Raw genomic sequence first — 18,583 nt, forward strand, 5'->3', positions numbered from 1 at the left:
ACCAATCGGTAGAGTACCATCAGTAGCTTCACTAACTTTGCCGCCACCACGATGCTCTCATGCCGAAGCTGATGTGATTATCTGTGCATTTGACAGAGCTTGTCCGCAAACAGCCGGTAGTTCCCTTGGCCAGATCATTGCATGGTGGCAAGCTTATGTTGGTCTCACTTCACAGATTGATCATGTGCTAATACTGCTCTGCCTATCGGGTATGTTGATACTTTTTAATTGGTATATTTTAATAGAATCCTGTCTGAGCGAAAGCCCATCTACCTATACGGCCATTACCCCTACAATATTGAAAAGAACCTTAGATACAACGCCTGGCTTACAACCCCAACCCCAATAACTAATTATTCCTCATCATAGATACGAAGGTTTAGCTTAGTTAGCAGTACCTATCTTTTAATCACTATCTAAAGTATTGCTATTTTTATATTTATTTTAAAATATATCGCAGCAGCAGTGTAACTTGTGACAAATCCGAGATTCGGCGGACTTTTGGCATCTTTTCGGCCCTTGGAATCCATTTTTTACTAATACAGCCAAGGATGCAGACCCCGCTTAACGAATGCCGCAGAGACTAGTTATGTAAATCCAATCGCAAACCAGAAAGTCTAACTACTATACAGAAATTTTGGGTGGTGTTGCTTATCTCGGCACTTGCCGAACGCGGTCATTATGATATCATACTTTAAGTGCTTAGCGTTGTTCTCCATCCCGATCACTCAGGTAAATACCGACGAGAGTCGGCCGAAAACGCCTCTTGGAAGAGTATAAAAGGGATACTGCTAACCAGTTTAAAGTAATCCTGTAACTCTATAAAATCTCAACTATACAGTGCAACAGACTCTAAACAAACAATTTTATAATTTAATTATTTTTGAAGATGTCGTCGACCGAAGCCATAAACAAATTCGTCGAGGGTTACGCCCAGCTCTTCAAAACTGGGCAGCGCTCCCCTATTCTCCGTCGCCCGGACGAGTACGGTATGGAATACGAGGACATCTTCTTTCCGTCTCTCGATGGAACCGTTTTACAAGGATGGTTCATCCCTGCATTAAATTCACAGAAGCTCATCATCGCCAACCACCCTATGACTTGCAACCGATATGGGTTTCCTGGCCATCTGGAGGGATATGGTGGTTTTGGCGGTTTTGAGGTCAACTTTCTTCCTGACTATAAGAACTTACACGATGCCGGTTACAACATCATTTGTTACGACCTTCGCAACCATGGCATCAGTGCTAGTGGTTCCGGCGGCTTGTGCGGCGCTTTGGGATATTATGAAGCCCGCGATGTTGTTGGGTCTATCAAATATGCCCTGTCTCGCCCTGAAACAAAAAACAATAGTATTGGTCTTCTCAGCCGTTGCATGGGCGGAAACGCCACCATCCACGCAATGACACACTTCCCAGAGTACTTCAAGACCATCAAGGCCATGATTCTTCTCCAAGCTGTCTCTGGGCACGCCTTTGTCGAGAAGGGAGCTATCAATTCCGGCCTCGATAAGGAGGCCACTGTCACCGCATTTGATAAGCGCATCCATGAACTTACTGGTTTCCGGTTGGCGGAACTGACTCCGCTGCCTTTGGCAAAGAATGTAACAGTTCCGACCCTTTTCGCTCAGGTTCGCAGAGATACTTTGATCGATACCTCTGATAGCCAACAAATCTTCGATGCACTTGGAAGTAAGGAAAAGAAAATGGTCTGGATTGAGGATACTGACAGGCGCTTTGATGGTTATAATTATTTTGCAAAGGAGCCAGTTGAGATGCTTAACTGGTTTAAGCTGTATGTCTAGGCGCCATTCAATCTTTATTAGGGTTCAATTATAAATTATAAATACCTTGGTGCAAAGATCGACGCCTTACCATTTAGTTTTATGCTATTGTACTATTTAAAAAGCGGCATTAGGCTTACAGGTGTCTTTCAGCTGTTATTTTATCATTAAGAATGGTGAAGAAAGAAATCATATCAATATAATATACATCCTCTGCATGATGCCGCAAATCCTGCTAAAGTCTGTAACCTACTTACGTTGCCGAAGCCCTTTAACCTTTTCAAGGTTTACAGTTCTAAATGCCTATCGGCCTTAAGTTATCTTGGCATGTCTTAGGTTCGCATTAAGTCAAATTTACCAAACGAATTATATTACTATGCGTATTTTAACCACTACTTGAACCTGCATTCTTCACCAACTATCATGGGTCCAAGTGGTCGATAAGGCCTAAATCCAGATCTTGCCATCTCCATAATTCGGCCAGATTTCCGAGTTCCTCCTCAGATATAGATGCAAACATAGCTTGCTCTACACTCCCATCATCAAGGTTCGATAAAGACTGAATGTTCTTACTCATACTGGACTGAACCATGGGTGGTTGACCGACTATAGATGCTTCATGAACTGAATTTGTGCCATGGTTCGGTTGAGCCAGTGGATCAGGTCCAAGACCGACATTTGTTACTTGAGCCACTGAGGCTGTATACTCTTCATTGTGAGAGCCAACAGCAGGGCTTTGGCTGTGGCAAGTGGGGATGGTGCTTGGTGCGGCACATATATCCGGGAGCAGCGATGTCGATTTAGAAACAGTGTATTTCAGACACTTGCGTGGTGGTTCAGTGACTTCTGGATTCATAGAGACCTTCCCCCGAACCTTGAGGCGTAGTCGATGGAGGATTTTATTGTAAAGTTGAAAGTTTGGAGCAATCGTCCTTAAATGCTTAATCATGTCCACAGCCATGTCAAATGAGTCGAGCATTTCTTGACGCTTGGGGACTGAGCCATCTTCGTCGTGGACTAGAATGCTCGAGTATAAAGCAGATGTGTCAAAAATAGAAAATATGACAAAGTGGAACTTAGCGTCACGAGGCCAAACGTGGTTGAAGAACCCGCGAAGAACAGCCATCAATTTCAATGCGTAGTCGATGCCGTCTGTTCTTATTTGGACCTCAGCTTTGGATGCGGTTTTCGTATCGATAGATGTGGCTAAACGAACACGCAATGGATCCAGAATCATGGAATATCCCATAGTGTGAATGTAATGGCGGTGGAGCGGAATCCATGGGCAAAGAGTGTCCTGGCTATAATCCGGATTATCGAGGTCAAATATCGGTGGAAACTTCATCATCCAGTCTTCCAACATTTTCTGATACTCTTGAATGTCGACAGACTCAACAACATTTCTGGTAGGCCCAAACCGGTTAAAAAGCTTTCGAATAAGCTCGGACTGTAATCTCAGGTGTAGCAGTGGTGATGGAGTGGTGCCTTCGAGGGTCAGCTCGGGCAGACCGACTTTGCAACAGGTTCGATCTATCATCAGAGGTCTCGAAAGCAGTGCAGACATTTGCCTATTACTTGTCAGATATGTTGACTATATAACCAACAGAGTACCCACCAATCCCATGTGTCAAGCACACACCAAACTCGTCGGTACATTTCGCGTTCGAAGTCAGAGATGTCGAGCATGGATATTTCTTGATGGATGCCTGCGAAAATACATTAGAGCTGTCAGGTGGTTGCGTGAATTTGAACCCTACCAATTTCCTGGGCTTCCCGAATAGCGGCGGATAAGCTATACCAACACTCCGTGAACCGGGCTTCCGACTTGTACCAGTAACATGAGTGTAGCAAATATTGCACACTGTGTAAATGACTCCTTCCAGGTGGAATGATGTTGTAAAGCTCGCGAGAAACTCGGTGGTACCGTTCGGTGAGTGTTTGCGTCTTCTCACCCAGTTCATGCTCAAGCTTTCCTTGTAACTCGGTACTTAGATATTGAGCAGAGCACGCACAAATGACAGTGAGGAGACATGTCCATTGTAACTTAATGGGGTCTCCTGAGATTCGATCGGTCCACCAGTCCCGGTAATCATCCAGGAAGGACGAGGGGTAGATGATGTAATAGTGAAAGTTGACGTTGTCGAAAAAGTTTTTAACAAGGGAGTCTGAACGTGAGATTTAAAAGCCGTCAGGTGGTATTCGGGCAGTCTCCAGAAACTTACCCATGAATGATCGGGTAGGAAGTACATCGAGAACGTGTCGTAATTGTGGGCATGAATTAGGATCGATGCGAAGTTGACTCGGCGGAATCCTCTCTTTCTGATCTAGTATTAGTCGCTCTCTTTTTTCCTTTCATCTAGCATACCTTCGCTTGAATACAAATCCTAGAGAAAAAGGATTCTGAACCATACCCCAAAACTTGAAGCACTTGTGCCTCATCCATTTCATCACCAGACTCGTCTTCCACCGTTTCCTTGCGGATTCCAGTATCAATCGGACGCTTCTTTTGACCTGGACTCTGGCGTTCAAGGGCCCTGAACTGACATTTGTTCGCTACATTCCGTTTCTGGCAGTTATTACAGGGCCAATTACGGTCGCACTGGTGTTGAAATTAGCCACGCGGCCAATTGATAGAGGCTGGACTGTTAGGTACTTGCCTTTTGCTTACGACGAGCACACTCTGTACAGGCAGTGCGGCCGGAATTGGCTTTTCCTGTAACATCTTCGTCTACACTTGAAGTCATACCCAATAATGACGTGATGATTGGTTGTGACTAAGGTCGTAAAATGGGGGAAAGTATAGGAGACAGCGGGGTGAGATTGAAGTAGTAGTGAGTTTAATTTGACGTTTTAGTTATCTATGCATAGCTAACGAGGTCCCGGCGAATAGCCGGAGCATGCCGAATTAACATTAATCCGCAGTGCTTCTATCAGGTAATGTTAATAATAGTAGCAAGCATCGCCAGTTTTCTCTCCATAATTTATATTTATATAATTAAATTAATAATGATAATATATGTATCTTAATACTACTTTCTTAATATTTCAATATAATATAAGGCATAGCGCAGTTTACTAAGCCTTACTTTGCACATTTGCTTACTATTTAATAAAGATATATAATTAAATAATATACCACTACTATAATTTATAAAAGACGAAATATTTACTTATAATAACTACTATAAAAATCACGCTAGCCCCGTGTTGCAAACAGTAACGATTTTAGGCACAAGCTCAGAGTAGCCTTGGAAATAGCTGGCGCAAAGGTAAAGCAAGTATTAATATATTTCGATTAATTAGTGGCAGGAAAACACTGCGGATAACATTATCAATTATTTTAGTATATGCGGCAAGGCCCTAGCCATATCCGGAATTATGCTCCCTTGTGCAGTAAGCCGTAGTGAGCGATGGGCTGAATTTTTCAAGGTCGTGATCATCGAGCTTGGCAATTCCGCCGGTATCGATACAGCAATTGGAAATTTTATCAGCCAGACGGTAATAAATCTGTTAGAAAACTACATCCAAGTGCCAAGCACATTCATAAATATCATCGAAGCTTACTTCAAGCAGGTGAATTAAGTGAGTACCGCCAATGATGTAGATGCTAAAAATAATTGTAGATAAACTGAATCCTCAAGCTATTATCAAGTTCTATATGGCGATTATAAGCTCTCAGCCACATATGTCAACTGCAAGTAATACTTCTAGCTCACTATTTAGACATTATACCGCCTCAAGCTATTAAAAACCTAGCACTGACACTGTCGCCTTCTTCAAACCAGATGATTCAATTCTAGGCGTTGCTTGTCGCTCAAAAGACATTGGTATTGCTGACCCTCGGCGAACAGACGCGCCATATATTACACCTGAAAGTGTAGGCCATGGCGGGCGAGAGTTATGCTCCGTGATACTGCACAACATTCACAAAGTTTCGCGATTTCAAGCAAGCTCCTGCATCTCAGTTGTTTCTCTTTTAGCACTGACGCGAGCGTCAACACCTTCATTAAAGTCGATACCGTCGAAAATCTGGCTAACTTCTTCCAGAGTCCTACCGTCGGTCTCGGGGAAAAGGAAACAGATGAGGGTAAGCCATACGTACAGCATGACAACCCAAAAGATTAAGTAGTTTCATTCGAGGGTTTCCATAGGGACAGGGTTGACGAATCCGTTGAAAAGACCCGCGCCGTACGTAAAGATCTGTTCGACGGTATACCCCTTGGCACAAAGCGTAAAAGGCATGATCTCGAGGATGCATGTCGGCAAAACGGGATTGATGCTGATATTATAGGACAGCTGGAAAACGAATATCATGACAACCGCACCATATCCTAAGCTGCTGTCCTTGAAAACCCTCCGCTGGCTGATGGATGAGAGGACGGTCCAAAGCAGATACGAGGCTGCGATTGCAGTAAATCCGAAAGTAGAATTGTTCTCCACCCGAATCGAAGAACACTTGTCACGCCAAGAATGGTGATTCCGTAGCAGGAGATAGTCAGAGCACCATTAATTAGATTTTGCTCCTCTGGATCATCGATGTCAATACTTCCTAACACAATCATCAGGTAGAAAAAGACTTGTCCACATTGGACTGCTAGACCAAGAATAATGGCAACTGCAATTCGTCATCGCTTACCCTCTAGAACGTTGCTAGAGAAACTGGCCGAACATGACAAGTGGATAGCATGATAGGCTTGCTGGTTGCTAAGAAGTCGAGGTCTGAGTTCATGTTTTGCAACTTTTCAAGTTCAATAGAAGACCCAATTTCTGCCACCTGATACCGTACAAGAAGGCGAATTCTCCAGCTCTAGTTATTTTCTAACTCAAAAGTACTATAGGTACTCCAGGCCACTACAATGACCCCTAGTAACCCATTATAAATGTTAAAAAATTTGCTAGAAATACGTTAATCAGTATATCCAAGTTATCGCCGCAGATGAGGTTAGAAATGGCCGGTGCGTTAGGTAAGAGAGTTTGATACAACTCCCACCACGCCTATTCCCAAGCCAACAAAAACCCTCCCAACTAGAAACAGGCCAGTCTTATAGGTAGCCATCTAAAAAGCTGTTCCCAACGGATCCAGAACGGATCCACCGAATAAGGAAGCACCCAAAGCGTCGCAAGCATCGTACCTTGTCGATTACATGGTTATCCTCCAACAGGCTCTGCAAACCCATGCAGATCAATCGAATCGTGTGGGGCACAGCACTCGGAAACACGGCTGCCGGGTCGAATGTCAAGTAGCTAGATGCACTAAGTGCTACCTGGCGCCCTCCTTTTACATTCATCAAAACTCTTTCAAACAACGCCTGATCCACCAATGAATCCACCCTTTTAGAGAAGACTAGTATTCGTATTCGGGCTTTTTTGGTAGGGTTTCTGCACTAAATAGTATCTCTTATTTTCACTTATGAAACCTCACGTATTTAAGTTATTTTCTTCGCCATCAATTCTCAACAGTACACCAAGCTTGATCATATCGCGCACCCGCGGCGCATAAAAAGCTCAAGCCGTCAGCCTTATATTTTACAAGAAAGAAAAACCCGTTTTAAGTACGTGATGGCAAATTCAAGCATCAGCAACCATCCACTTGGAGAGTTGGCAAATATCCGCCAAAGAACATCAAACTCATCGACGACGGTTAATGAGGAGGACGTAGTATACCCTGAAGGAGGGCTGGAGGCATGGCTAGTTGTTATAGGAGCCTGGTTTGCTATGATTCCATCGATGGGCTTACTCAATACCCTTGCTGTGCTCCAGGCTTGGGTGCTTGAGAACGAGCTACCTCACCTACCCGAATCAACGGTAGGGTGGATCTTTGGGTGTTATGGTTTCTTTCTCTACTTCTGTGGTGCTCAAGTTGGTAAGTTCTTCATTCTTCAAACGATCTGTTAACTAATCGCTTATTGTCACGACACATGACAGGCCCAATCTTCGATACCCACGATATCAAACTGCTGGTCATCCCAGGATCTTTTGGTATGGTTCTCTCGATGGTGTTTGTGAGCTTTTCGACGGGTAAGATGCGCATATACTCAACTGATACTGCTCTTCTGCTAATTTACTGCTGTTGTAAGAGTTCTATCAGTTTCTGCTTTCGTTCGGTGTCCTAGGTGGTATATCGGCGTCCCTCCTTTTCAATCCCAGTCTTGCAGCAATCGGGCACTGGTTTTGCAAGCGACGTGCCTTTGCCACTGGACTCGCATGCACTGCGGGAGGGATTGGAGGAATAGTATTCCCTCTCGTTATTCTATACCTCGCGCCCAAGATCGGCTTCGCTTGGCCATTCGGGTTATAGCTCTCATCAACATGGGATCTGGAGTCCTGGCATCTTGTCTTCTCCGAAAGCGTTTACCCTCAAACAAGAAAGCAGGAGCATCCATTGACCTCAAGGCTCTAGCAGATGTCAAATTCGCGAGCACTACGGCCGCAGTCTTTCTTATCGAGTTTGCGGTCTTCATTCCATACTCATACATTTCCGCCTATGCCATGCATTACGGCTTTAACTCTCAGAAAGCTTATCTTCTCAACACCCTGCTCAACGTCGGCGCAGTTCCCGGTCGGGCGTTGCCTGGATACGTCGCAGATCGATTTGGCACTTTCAACACCATGTGTATTACTTCGTTTGTATGCGCTGCACTTATTCTGACACTCTGGCTAAAAGCTGCAGGAGAGGAAGCGAGAACGACTTCTTTTACTGTGCTTTATGGTTTCTGGTCTGGGGCAGCTATAAGCCTTACGCCTGTCTGCATAAGTCAGGTTTGCATGATTGAGGATATTGGAAAAAGAACGGGAACCGCATTTTTTATCGCCAGCTTCGGTGCTTTGACCGGTATCCCCATTGCTGGTGCAATCCTCGAGGCAAGCGATGATTCATATGGGGGGCTAATTGTCTTTGCGGGGATCTTATATATATCTGCCTTTGCTACATTTGTCCTTGCTCGAGGTATAGCAGGTGGATGGTGCTGGGCGAAGCTATTTTAGTCGATAAGGAGTAGACGATTTAATCCATATATTTGATAGTAGGCATCGACATAAGTACTATCATTTCCAGGTCAAATACTCACAGCTAGGCTGGATATAAACGATGTTAATTGATTATATTGGCTAAAGTCAATGCGCAGTTTTTGGCATAGTCTATTTTAAAAATATATTAGAAAGTTTTAGCAATCTATAAATAAGGGCTCTTAAGCCTTTTTCCGACGTACTTTTAAATGATTTACAATAACTGCCTGCAAGTATATAGTTACTGAAGACCTTAGATAGGCCGAAAGGACTATTATAAGATATCCCTTAAGTAGAAGTTATAACTCTTTTTAATATAACATAGCTCTTAAATGTAAAGGGCTTAGGACAGCTTGGTGAAAGCTGACCGTCTATAGCTAGCAGACAGTCCTTAATGTATTTTCTTTGCTGTTTCTTTACACCGACTTATATATAAATTAAATCGCTCTTTATGCCTACTAATAGACTTATTACTCTTTAACTTATATTTTAATATAGATTATATTATACTGTTTATTATAACTAGGTTTCTTTTTCTTTTTCTTTTCTTTCTTTCCTAATTATGCTTTCTAGGCCAATATCTAAATTATATAAGATATTTATTCTAAATAGGAGATATACTCTTTGCCCAAAAGAGAAGTAAGCTGAAGGTCGTTTGAGCTATCGATCTTAAGATGAACTCGGAACCTGTTCTCCGTCCCCCTAACATGAGACATATCTAATATAATGCAGTAGTGACTCCTCACTTTGACTCAATCAGGGTCTCGATACATAATACATTAGTCACCGACTTGTGTCCATTCATCCAGGGATATGCATCCGTTAAATTATAACTTATTATATAATTACCAGGCACCTGCCAATCTCCTGGATGGGAACCCTCGAAGCAGAAGCGGTTCTCGTTCCTACTGGTATCAGGTAGTGTCACAAGACTAGAGAAAACGCGGAATAGACCCAAAGCTAAGACTGTAGTCATCACCCTGCAAAGTATTCTAATCAGCATCCTTAACCCTATTCTAGGAGGCAGGGGTCCTTGTTCTCCGGAGTTAATACGATGAGTATGTGGGTATATCTCATTCACGCCGCTGATTAAGCACCTTCAGGAATGAAATTAATTTAGCAACTGTTAAGAACAACAGCGACGACGACGATGATGACGACGACAGCAACTGCTTGCAAGGTCCGATTTCCAGGGAGAGCTACTTAAGAGTTGCATAACCCGCAGTGAGTAAGAACAGGAAAGTGAAACGCTCAAAACATCTCAGTTCTTAACATATTATCCTATCTTCAACTCCTAAAAATAAACCAAATCATGCGTTTTTCAGCGCCCGCCCTCCTATTTGCTGTTTTAAGCCTCTTCAACGTTGCTGCAACAGCCTCGGCCTGCAAGTCTAACGAATGGATCAACCTTGCCCCAATCCCAACTGCACGTCAGGAACACGGCACTGTCGCCATAAGCAATGAGACAATTGCCATCTTGGGCGGCATTGTTGTCGTAGGCAGCGGCACGGAGATGACCGATTTACTGCAGTTTTATGACATCCCTTCGGACACGTGGAGCACCAAGTCCGCTGTCCCTCGTAAAGTCAATCACCCAAACGTTGCTGTCGTGGGCAATAAGCTGTACTTGCTTGGCGGGTTGGTTGATGGCCCAGCTGTTGCGGGCGTATCCATGAACTGGGTAGCTTCTGCATCCTCTTATGTTTACGATGTCACTGCAGATACCTGGAGCAACCTGGCCCCAATGCCCAATGGCACGGAGAAGGGAAGCTCCATTGTTGGTGTCCACAACGAGATGATCTATCTCGCTGGCGGTATGACTGTGCTTCAGGATACCTATCAAGACGCTGTCAATACTGTCGTATCTTTCAACACGACTTCAGGCCAATGGCAAAGGGTTGTGGCGAATGCAGCCGAGCTGCCAGAGAGCCGCCAACACGGTACAGGCGCTGTGATCGGCGACACCTTTTACGTCGTGGGTGGCAGATGGTTTGGTCAGATGAACACCCGTGACACGGTCTTTGAACTTGATCTGACCAACCAGGAAACTGGATGGAAGTCTAGTGCAGCTCACATGCCAGTTTCCCGAGGTGGTATCTACGGTGCCGCGGTTGGAGACAAGTTCTATGCCTTTGGTGGGGAAGGAAACCCAGACACCTCTACCGGCTTGTTCAACCAGTCCGAGGCTTTTGATACGGAGTCACAGCAGTGGACCGAACTAAATCCCATGGCGGTCCCTCGTCACGGAACCCAGGCAGCTTCCGTTGGGGGCCTCGTTTACATTCCCGGGGGTGGGCTTCAGCAAGATGGCAAGGCGGTTTCCATCAATGGGTCTATGAGCTATATGCAGCTGTCATCCCATTTTGATGCTTACTGTGTTTGAACTTAGTCTAGGAGGTGGGGTACACTTGTGTTTAAATGCTGTAACTACACATGGGAAAAAGACAACTTTCTGGAGGTGCCTAACATCAGAATGGCTAGCGTTTCAACACAGCGTTCACTACACACACCTCAACAAGCACATCTCTCTAACGTAAATTAGTCTATTTATGTAGATGTTCCTTCTATATAGATTAGTTAATTTATTTTATTAATCGAGTAAAACCGGAGATTACACATCCAAACTCAGCTCTAAGTTCTGTATCGTGAACAAAAGCTCTCAGGTACAGGCCTTAACTGCAATTGACACACGTAGCTCATGATTTAGGTATTCCTCAGGGTTCATAATTCTAAAGCGACCCAGTCCGTAGGACGGTGTAGAAGAAGGCGTACACCGACATAATTGTCCGTAAAAGCCACCTTGTGGATTGGCAAGCAGCGGTAGGCCACTGGTTTCCTTGTGATCACTCCGTCCATACCGTCCAATTACCATCACGATTAGACAGAACCTCTCCAAGTGACTCCGACGACAACGTCGGTTTGAGGTTGGTCCCAATTCCTAGTTAGACAATCTGGTAAAGGGATTCTTCGGTCTTCAAGGTGCTTGGCAGCGGCCGCGCGTAATCTACAGAATCGAGCCCCCAATAAATACCATTTATAGACATGTGCATCTACTGCGGAATATTGCGGAGGCTGCTAGGTAATATTTTCAGGGGCAAGCTGATGTGTTTGTGATCCTCCGCCCAAGCGTTCAAGCAATGGAACTTTGGTTTTCAGTCAAGTAAGGCGAGGCCAATTAGAAGACAGAGAATAGTGTGGAGCAATGGGCGATCATAGTAAATGCAGATACGAAAATAGACAGGTTTCCGAGGTCTAATCATCGCCTGAAATGAGTAGCCGCTGACTCAGCGGTTCCGGCAGTTGAACGGAGGCTAAGCGCCTTGACGCGTGGAGAGTGGGCCAAAAGACTAACACCAACAGCGCCAGCCAAGTATACGGCTCATGAGAGCTGGGCTGTGCGAGTCATTGTAGAGATTTGATTGTGTAATAAAATCTAGCCCAACTCGCAGCACCGAGTATCTAGGGATAGACGTAATCCAGGCACAAACAAGCAAGGGCGGATGCCTCAACTGGATGGAATCGCGCCGAGATGTGTAGTTAGCTCGGCCAGTCTTATTTAGTTCGGAATCCACAAAATTCAAAGTCCGCACGGCATTTTCATGGTATGTACTTAGATACATTATATTTTCCGGAGGCGTCCTCCATGATCACCTGAGTGAATCTCTGTCTTATGTGTAGCTTCAATGCGTTAACATCACAATTCACAATTTTAATTCTCTTTAGTCTTTACAACTGAGTTACAGGGAAAAGGGACGGGCCGCAGTATAGACAAAGTCTATAACTCTCCAACAACCAAGAGACTGTAAAGTCCGGCCTTTATCGCCGGCGCTTAAAGGTTCGTATGAAAAGGAGTCCTAAGAACACCATTGGGTGAAAGGTGAAAAGCGCCGCTGACTTATTGATGTCTTGGAATACATACAGCATCAAAGCTTACGAACATTGTCAAATCCATGCAACGGCTAATTATTGCCGGTACTGAAGCGAACACGAAGAAGACATTTTCAAATCCACTTTGAACCTCCTGAGTAGGCGTTGAGCCGACTTGATAACGAACTTCAGCTTCTCGGATGGAACTGAGATGGCTAGGCCGTTCTGCGGATATTCGCAGGTATATAAATAACATCCAGTTCCTGAATATGTCTGAAGATCAAAAACCTCAAGCTCTCAAGGCAACCATCCCAGTTACATTGTCTCGATTATTCCTCAGTTATCTTCCCTTTCATTCAGGAAGCCGAATATGCGTTGTAATCCTTCTTTCTATGCCATCTTGCTTGGCCTGGCGGCTACTACCCAAGGCAGTAGTGATCTCGCCAGCAACCTGAAGCGTGAGGCTACAGTTACTTCGAGCTTCAACCCTAAGAACGCGACGCTGGCTGAGTTCAACGCGCATGCTCGCGAGGTAGCCCTTTCGCGACTTAGCAATTCAACTGTCTGTAACAAGGACAACGTGAGGGTTCGAAAGCTGTTCGAGAACCTCACCAGCAATGAGAGGATCTCCTACACAGATTCCCTGAAGTGCCTCATGGACTTGCCAGCCAAGACGCCATCGGACCTCGCCCCTGGCGCCAAGTCGAGATACGATGACTGGGTCGTGACCCACATCAACCAGACTCTGACCATCCACTTGAATGCCAACTTCCTTGGGTGGCATCGATGGTACATCTGGGAGATGGAGCGGGCCCTTCGTAGCGATTGCGGTTACAAAGGCCCCTTTCCTTACTGTACGTCTATTTCCCACGCAAAACAGATCCTTCGGGAATCCCCAGTTTCCCCAGTGTAGCCATGAGAACTTTCCGTGGATCAATCTTGCTAACTAAAGGTGATCAGGGGACTGGACAAAAACGGAAAAGGAGACCTTTGAAAAGTCGGAGGTTTTTGACGGGTCCGCAACCTCGCTGTCAGGAAACGGCGCGCCACTGAACTACACAGACTCTGACGTGATTGTTATCAACTCTCAATATCCCAACATGGAAGTTGGTACGTGAAACGAACGCCTTACGGGCTATCCCCCATATCTCCCGACGAGCTTGTGAAATGGAATAGAAACTAACATTTGTCAGTTTTCCCTCACGGTACCGGCGGAGGTTGTGTTTCCAACGGGCCCTTCGCCAACATCACCGTCAACCTCGGCCCTGTAGGGCTTGCTCTTGTAGGCAACAAGACCGATACGTCTGGCGCGGGATACAAGTACAACCCCCGCTGCCTCAAACGGGACTTGACCGACGAGATTTTGCATCGATACGTCAATGAGACGAGTGTCCTCACGCTCCTCCGTGACAGCAGCGACATCTGGTGGTTCCAGACGATAATGTCGGGTGCGTGGGGTTCTCGCGACATCGGAATCCACCCCGGCGCCCACAACTCACTTGGCGGTGATCCCGGTCGGGATTTCTGGGTCAGTCCCGGAGAGCCAGCGTTCTGGGCTCACCATGCGAATATAGATCGGGTCTGGTGGATGTGGCAGATGCTGGACCCGGAGGTGCGAGCTGCAAACGTGTCGACCGCAGTGAATGGGCCGATCACGATGTATGACCTCTACGAGCCGCATAAGAACGCAACCATCTTTGACCTTCAGAATCTAGGCTGGGTCGCTGAAGCACAGGAAGTGGCGCTGGGTGAGCTCATGTCGACAACAGAGGGAATGTTTTGTTATGTCTATGAGTAGGAGGGGGGGGGGGGTTGTTGCAGAGAGCTGCTCCAGACTTTGTCATATTTTGACTGGGTTTGGATACAACATGGGAGCGGCGAGGCTTTTGAACATCGCGTTGCATGACATAGAGCCAAAGCTAGAAACTTCACTTCTTATTAAGTGTATACTATAAATAACCTTAGAGCCCATCTTCATCAGGTAAGCCTAGGCCCATCTAAACCAGGTCGTTGGGCTCAAAAGAATTACAAACTTCCCATATTGCTCTGCGAGTACTATTAAGGGGTGTAGTAATGGCTATGTTACTTGATGACTTATTTTACAGTTGAGGCCTGTGACTGTGGGGTTGTAGTCACACCGCAGAACTAGACAACTTATAAACCTCACTTGGCCCTCTTATGTCGGATCCTGAGAGGATAAAAGTTGCGTTATAGTACCCGTTAATGTCGCAATAGATAAGTCGACTGAAATTCCCCGCCTTTCCACACAGGACCATCGGCGATTGGATGAATAGCCGTTGTAACCCAAGTGGAGAGATGTCGCCATTCGATCGTCCAAGCCATTTACCCTATCCTCTATAAGAGTTCCATTGGCATGCATTGCGTATCGTAAAGATATGTTTATTTTCTATAGAATATTTAACCATGTGGATCATCGATTCTGCTTATCCGGTGCCCAAATCAGTCCCCGCGGACGAAAAGCATGTCGCGATGGACATCAACCTTGCAAATACTACGTCTCGGCGAAGAAGCTCGCCATACTTGCAGATCAATGCGAGATTCCGAAAATTATCATATGCATATGTGAAGATATAAGACTATGCTCGCGGTCACATCCGTTTTCTCCCCGCCGCTGCTCCCAATTGACATACTGCCCCTATCAGTCGAAAATGGGCGTTATCGCAACCTTGAAAAACAACAAGGTCGGGGCAGTGGTGGTGTCCGTCTTTGACTGGTACCGTTAGTTCTTCATGTTTGACATTGCAGGATATGGGCTGACAATCATGCAGCGTCGGAGTATCCCAAAGAAGAGAGGAAACTTCTTCGCAAGCTTGATCTTGCCATCCTGGTCTTCGGATCTCTGAGCTGTAAGTCTCACAAGATTCATTGAGATCTGTCAATGTACTAAACTCTACCAGTCTTCTGCCGCGTTAGTCCCGCTTACCACCAGTACGTGGCATTATACTGACAGTTTGTGCAAGTTCCTCGGACAACAGAACATCACTAACGCATATGTCTCTGGCATGAGAGAAGACTTAAACGCATTTGGAAATGAGTTGAACTACTATGTCGTTGCGTGTAGGTCGTATACCAGTACCAAGGGGATAGGGCTGATCTATAAATGCTCCATACAGATAACACGGCGTACGTCTTGGGTCAAATTCCATTAATGACGCTCCAGACAAAAGGCAAACTGTAAGTCATAGCCAAGTGGCCTGCTACTCATCCGAGAGGGTGAAGCTGACCATTGCAGGGCGCCATTCTTGCTTCCCTCCCTCCAGATACTTTGGGCCGTTATTGCCTTTTGTCAGTCCGAGATCCAATATAGTGGGCAACTCTATATCCTCAGGGCTTTAACCGGATTTCTCGAGGCAAGCTCGTTTGGTGGCACTCATCTCATCCGTAAGTTCTTGGGCCTCAACTCTCACTATTACTAGTGTAGCTGTCATGGTGATGTACTGATACTCGTCGGTCCAGTTGGCTCATGGTTCAAGAATGAAGAACTCTTCAAAAGAGCGGGTGTCTGGTTCATGGGCAATTCACTCGGCTCCATGTTCTCTGGATATCTCCAGGCTGCTGCATACAAAAACCTCAACGGCGTTTTTGGTCGTGCTGGTTGGCGATGGCTATTTATTGTGCAAGGCATCATCACGTTACCTCTCGCCTTTCTGGGATTCTTCGTTTGGCCTGGACTGCCTACATCACCCAGAAGGTGGTATATGACTGAGGAAGAGCATGCTCTAGCTCTCAAGCGCATCCCTACCGTCGAGAAGGAGGGAATCACATGGAAGACGTTCAAGTACACCTTGAGCCGTCCCATGTGGTGGATCTGCGTTTCTTGCTACATCTTCTTGTGCCAGGCGCATTACTGGGTGAGTTTGATACCCGCAATCATAAAGGCTCGACGCATGACTGACGTCCAGTTAGACTGGCTACATGGCCCTCTGGCTTCGTCACGCTGGCTACTCCATCGAGCTCGTGAACATTCTCCCTACATTTATCGACCTTCTGCGAGCCATCTCTTCTTGGCTTGGTACAACATTAGCAGGCTGCCTCAGCCTCCGAGGACTGTGGACGTTCCAAGCATCATTCGTATTCTTCGCCTGCATTATGCTATCCATATGGACTGTACCTGATGGCCTGAAGTTTATTGCCTTTTACTTTGGTGGCTTTTCTGGCATGGCATCGCCGATTCTTTACTCGTGGGTTAACTCGACGCTGAAGGAAAACTACGGCGAACGAGGTCTTATTATTTCGTCTATGATGACACTGGGCTTTTGCAATCAGATTTGGATCCCGCTCTTCACATTTCCAACGGTCGAGGCACCACGGTTCCCAAATGGATACCCAGCGGCAACGGCTTTTGAGTTCACCATGTGGGCTATCCTGATGGGAGGAGTCTGGTACATGAAAAGGTGGAAGACTAAGCACCCGGATCTTGAGATGCGCCTGGCTGAGCCCGAGAGCCTTGGCCCGGCGAGTGAGTCAGAGTCTGGGGATACGGGCATGGCTGACGCAAAGCGCGCAAGCAAACACGTCAGAAGCCTCTGAATATCAGTGAGATTGAGTGTTTGGGCAGTTGCCATGATTAGAGGGCGAATCCATGAGGCATATCTTGTCTCATGTAATGGTTATGTCGAAAGGTACTGGATCAATTACTATATACATAGAATATGTAAGCCTGCATGCATCAGCCTCTTGCCACCAAAGTTCTGTCATTTGTCTTCTCTCACTTCCTCTTAATGACACATCCTACCCTACCTCGAGAGTAATGTCACGCATAGAATGCTCATCTCGAAGATTTAACCGAGTTTGAAGTTCACAAGTGGATACGAATTAAAGGTTGGGCTGCTGTTTCCGTAGTACCTCTCAGCACTCTCCACCCAGTACCAAACAATAGGAGTTGGGCCGCTTTCAGAAGCACAGCTGAGGACGTTATCGGGATCGGCTGTGCACGTAACGTAGTGGTAAACAGTGATACTGTCGATATTTGCTGCGGTGTCAAACTGGAAGGCATAGTTGGGACCATCGGGAATGACAGTGTAGAGGTAGACTTTGGTGCCATCGATGAGATGAGTGAAGAGTCTGTTGGTCTCGGGCTCAAGTTCGAAGCGGGCCTTGGAGGTTGAGCCACCTGCCTGAGGAGTGCTGTAGGTACCGCCATATTGATCAAGATATGTATCCTTCTCGGTGCCATCGGCAAAGACAGCCGACATCTGAGTCCCCTCGGGGGCCTCCGTGGTAGTGGTGGCCTCAGCAGCGGTAGTGGTAGTCGCATCAAAGGTAGTGGTAGTTGGCTCCTCAGTGAGAGCAGTTGTAGTTGTGTCTTCAGCAAGAGTAGCGGTAGTGGACTCTTCGCTGAGCGTGAGAGTGGTGAGAGTAGTGGACAGATCAGAGAGCGCAGTAGTGGTGGTAGCTTCACTAAGTGTGACGATGGTAGTCTCTCCAGCAACCGTAGTAGTAGAGTCGTCAGTGATCGCAGTGGTCGTGGAAGCCTCCTCGACAGCGGTAGTCGTGGTGGTAGCAGCGAGAGTGGTAGTGGTCAAGGGCTTGCACGGTGACGCCAGGGCGAAACGGGCCTGAGTCGAGACCAAGCAGATGGCCAAGGATTGAAGTGAGAAACGCATCGTGGAACGAGTGGACGTGGTTGAGTAACCAACAGATCAATGAGCGTGGGGGAGGGGGGGGGTTTGCAAAAGTGCGCGACAAAAATTCGATTTCAAATACGAGAAATACCATCCTTTTTAAACTACGGCGATCAGGGGTTGTTAATTTGGCAAAATATTCAGCTACCCAAGCTATTGGTTTCTAACGAGAGACTATTGCTCACTTAGATCTACTAGGCCTGCGCTTATCGCCGCCGCACTTCGTAATCAGCCTAGCTTCTGCCAATCTCGGGTCATGATTTGTTGTTTCACCAATCAGAGG

At 46.1% G+C, this 18,583-nt stretch overlaps 7 protein-coding genes across 7 annotated transcripts; 5 read left to right on the top strand and 2 right to left on the bottom strand.

The window, feature by feature from the left end:
- Positions 1-889: 889 nt before the first annotated feature.
- Positions 890-1,804, top strand: FOIG_13845 (uncharacterized protein; the record flags this gene model as incomplete). The annotated part of the gene is made up of 1 exon (XM_031215019.1): positions 890-1,804. The coding sequence occupies one exon, from the start codon at positions 890-892 to the stop codon at positions 1,802-1,804; it is 915 nt and encodes a 304-aa protein (XP_031055290.1).
- A 400-nt stretch (positions 1,805-2,204) lies between these two features.
- Positions 2,205-4,505, bottom strand: FOIG_13846 (uncharacterized protein; the record flags this gene model as incomplete). The annotated part of the gene is made up of 6 exons (XM_031215020.1): positions 2,205-3,351; positions 3,399-3,489; positions 3,541-3,948; positions 4,006-4,102; positions 4,149-4,382; positions 4,452-4,505. 6 exons carry the CDS (start codon positions 4,503-4,505, stop codon positions 2,205-2,207), a joined length of 2,031 nt encoding a protein of 676 aa, XP_031055291.1.
- Positions 4,506-7,342: 2,837 nt separating this feature from the next.
- On the top strand, positions 7,343-8,767 carry FOIG_13847 (uncharacterized protein; the record flags this gene model as incomplete). Its single annotated transcript, XM_031215021.1, has 3 exons — positions 7,343-7,646; positions 7,709-7,801; positions 7,872-8,767. 3 exons carry the CDS (start codon positions 7,343-7,345, stop codon positions 8,765-8,767), a joined length of 1,293 nt encoding a protein of 430 aa, XP_031055292.1.
- A 1,333-nt stretch (positions 8,768-10,100) lies between these two features.
- On the top strand, positions 10,101-11,171 carry FOIG_13848 (uncharacterized protein; the record flags this gene model as incomplete). The annotated part of the gene is made up of 1 exon (XM_031215022.1): positions 10,101-11,171. The coding sequence occupies one exon, from the start codon at positions 10,101-10,103 to the stop codon at positions 11,169-11,171; it is 1,071 nt and encodes a 356-aa protein (XP_031055293.1).
- Positions 11,172-13,025: 1,854 nt separating this feature from the next.
- On the top strand, positions 13,026-14,453 carry FOIG_13849 (uncharacterized protein; the record flags this gene model as incomplete). Its single annotated transcript, XM_031215023.1, has 3 exons — positions 13,026-13,509; positions 13,616-13,765; positions 13,849-14,453. The coding sequence occupies 3 exons, from the start codon at positions 13,026-13,028 to the stop codon at positions 14,451-14,453; spliced, it is 1,239 nt and encodes a 412-aa protein (XP_031055294.1).
- Positions 14,454-15,324: 871 nt separating this feature from the next.
- Positions 15,325-17,206, top strand: FOIG_13850 (uncharacterized protein; the record flags this gene model as incomplete). The annotated part of the gene is made up of 7 exons (XM_031215024.1): positions 15,325-15,394; positions 15,445-15,526; positions 15,627-15,733; positions 15,790-15,850; positions 15,909-16,057; positions 16,133-16,527; positions 16,583-17,206. The coding sequence occupies 7 exons, from the start codon at positions 15,325-15,327 to the stop codon at positions 17,204-17,206; spliced, it is 1,488 nt and encodes a 495-aa protein (XP_031055295.1).
- A 251-nt stretch (positions 17,207-17,457) lies between these two features.
- Positions 17,458-18,282, bottom strand: FOIG_13851 (uncharacterized protein; the record flags this gene model as incomplete). Its single annotated transcript, XM_031215025.1, has 1 exon — positions 17,458-18,282. The coding sequence occupies one exon, from the start codon at positions 18,280-18,282 to the stop codon at positions 17,458-17,460; it is 825 nt and encodes a 274-aa protein (XP_031055296.1).
- Between the last annotated feature and the right edge of the window lie 301 nt (positions 18,283-18,583).

The sequence above is a fragment of the Fusarium odoratissimum genome (assembly GCF_000260195.1).
Source record: "Fusarium odoratissimum NRRL 54006 unplaced genomic scaffold supercont1.36, whole genome shotgun sequence".
Classification (NCBI taxonomy): domain Eukaryota; kingdom Fungi; phylum Ascomycota; class Sordariomycetes; order Hypocreales; family Nectriaceae; genus Fusarium; species Fusarium odoratissimum.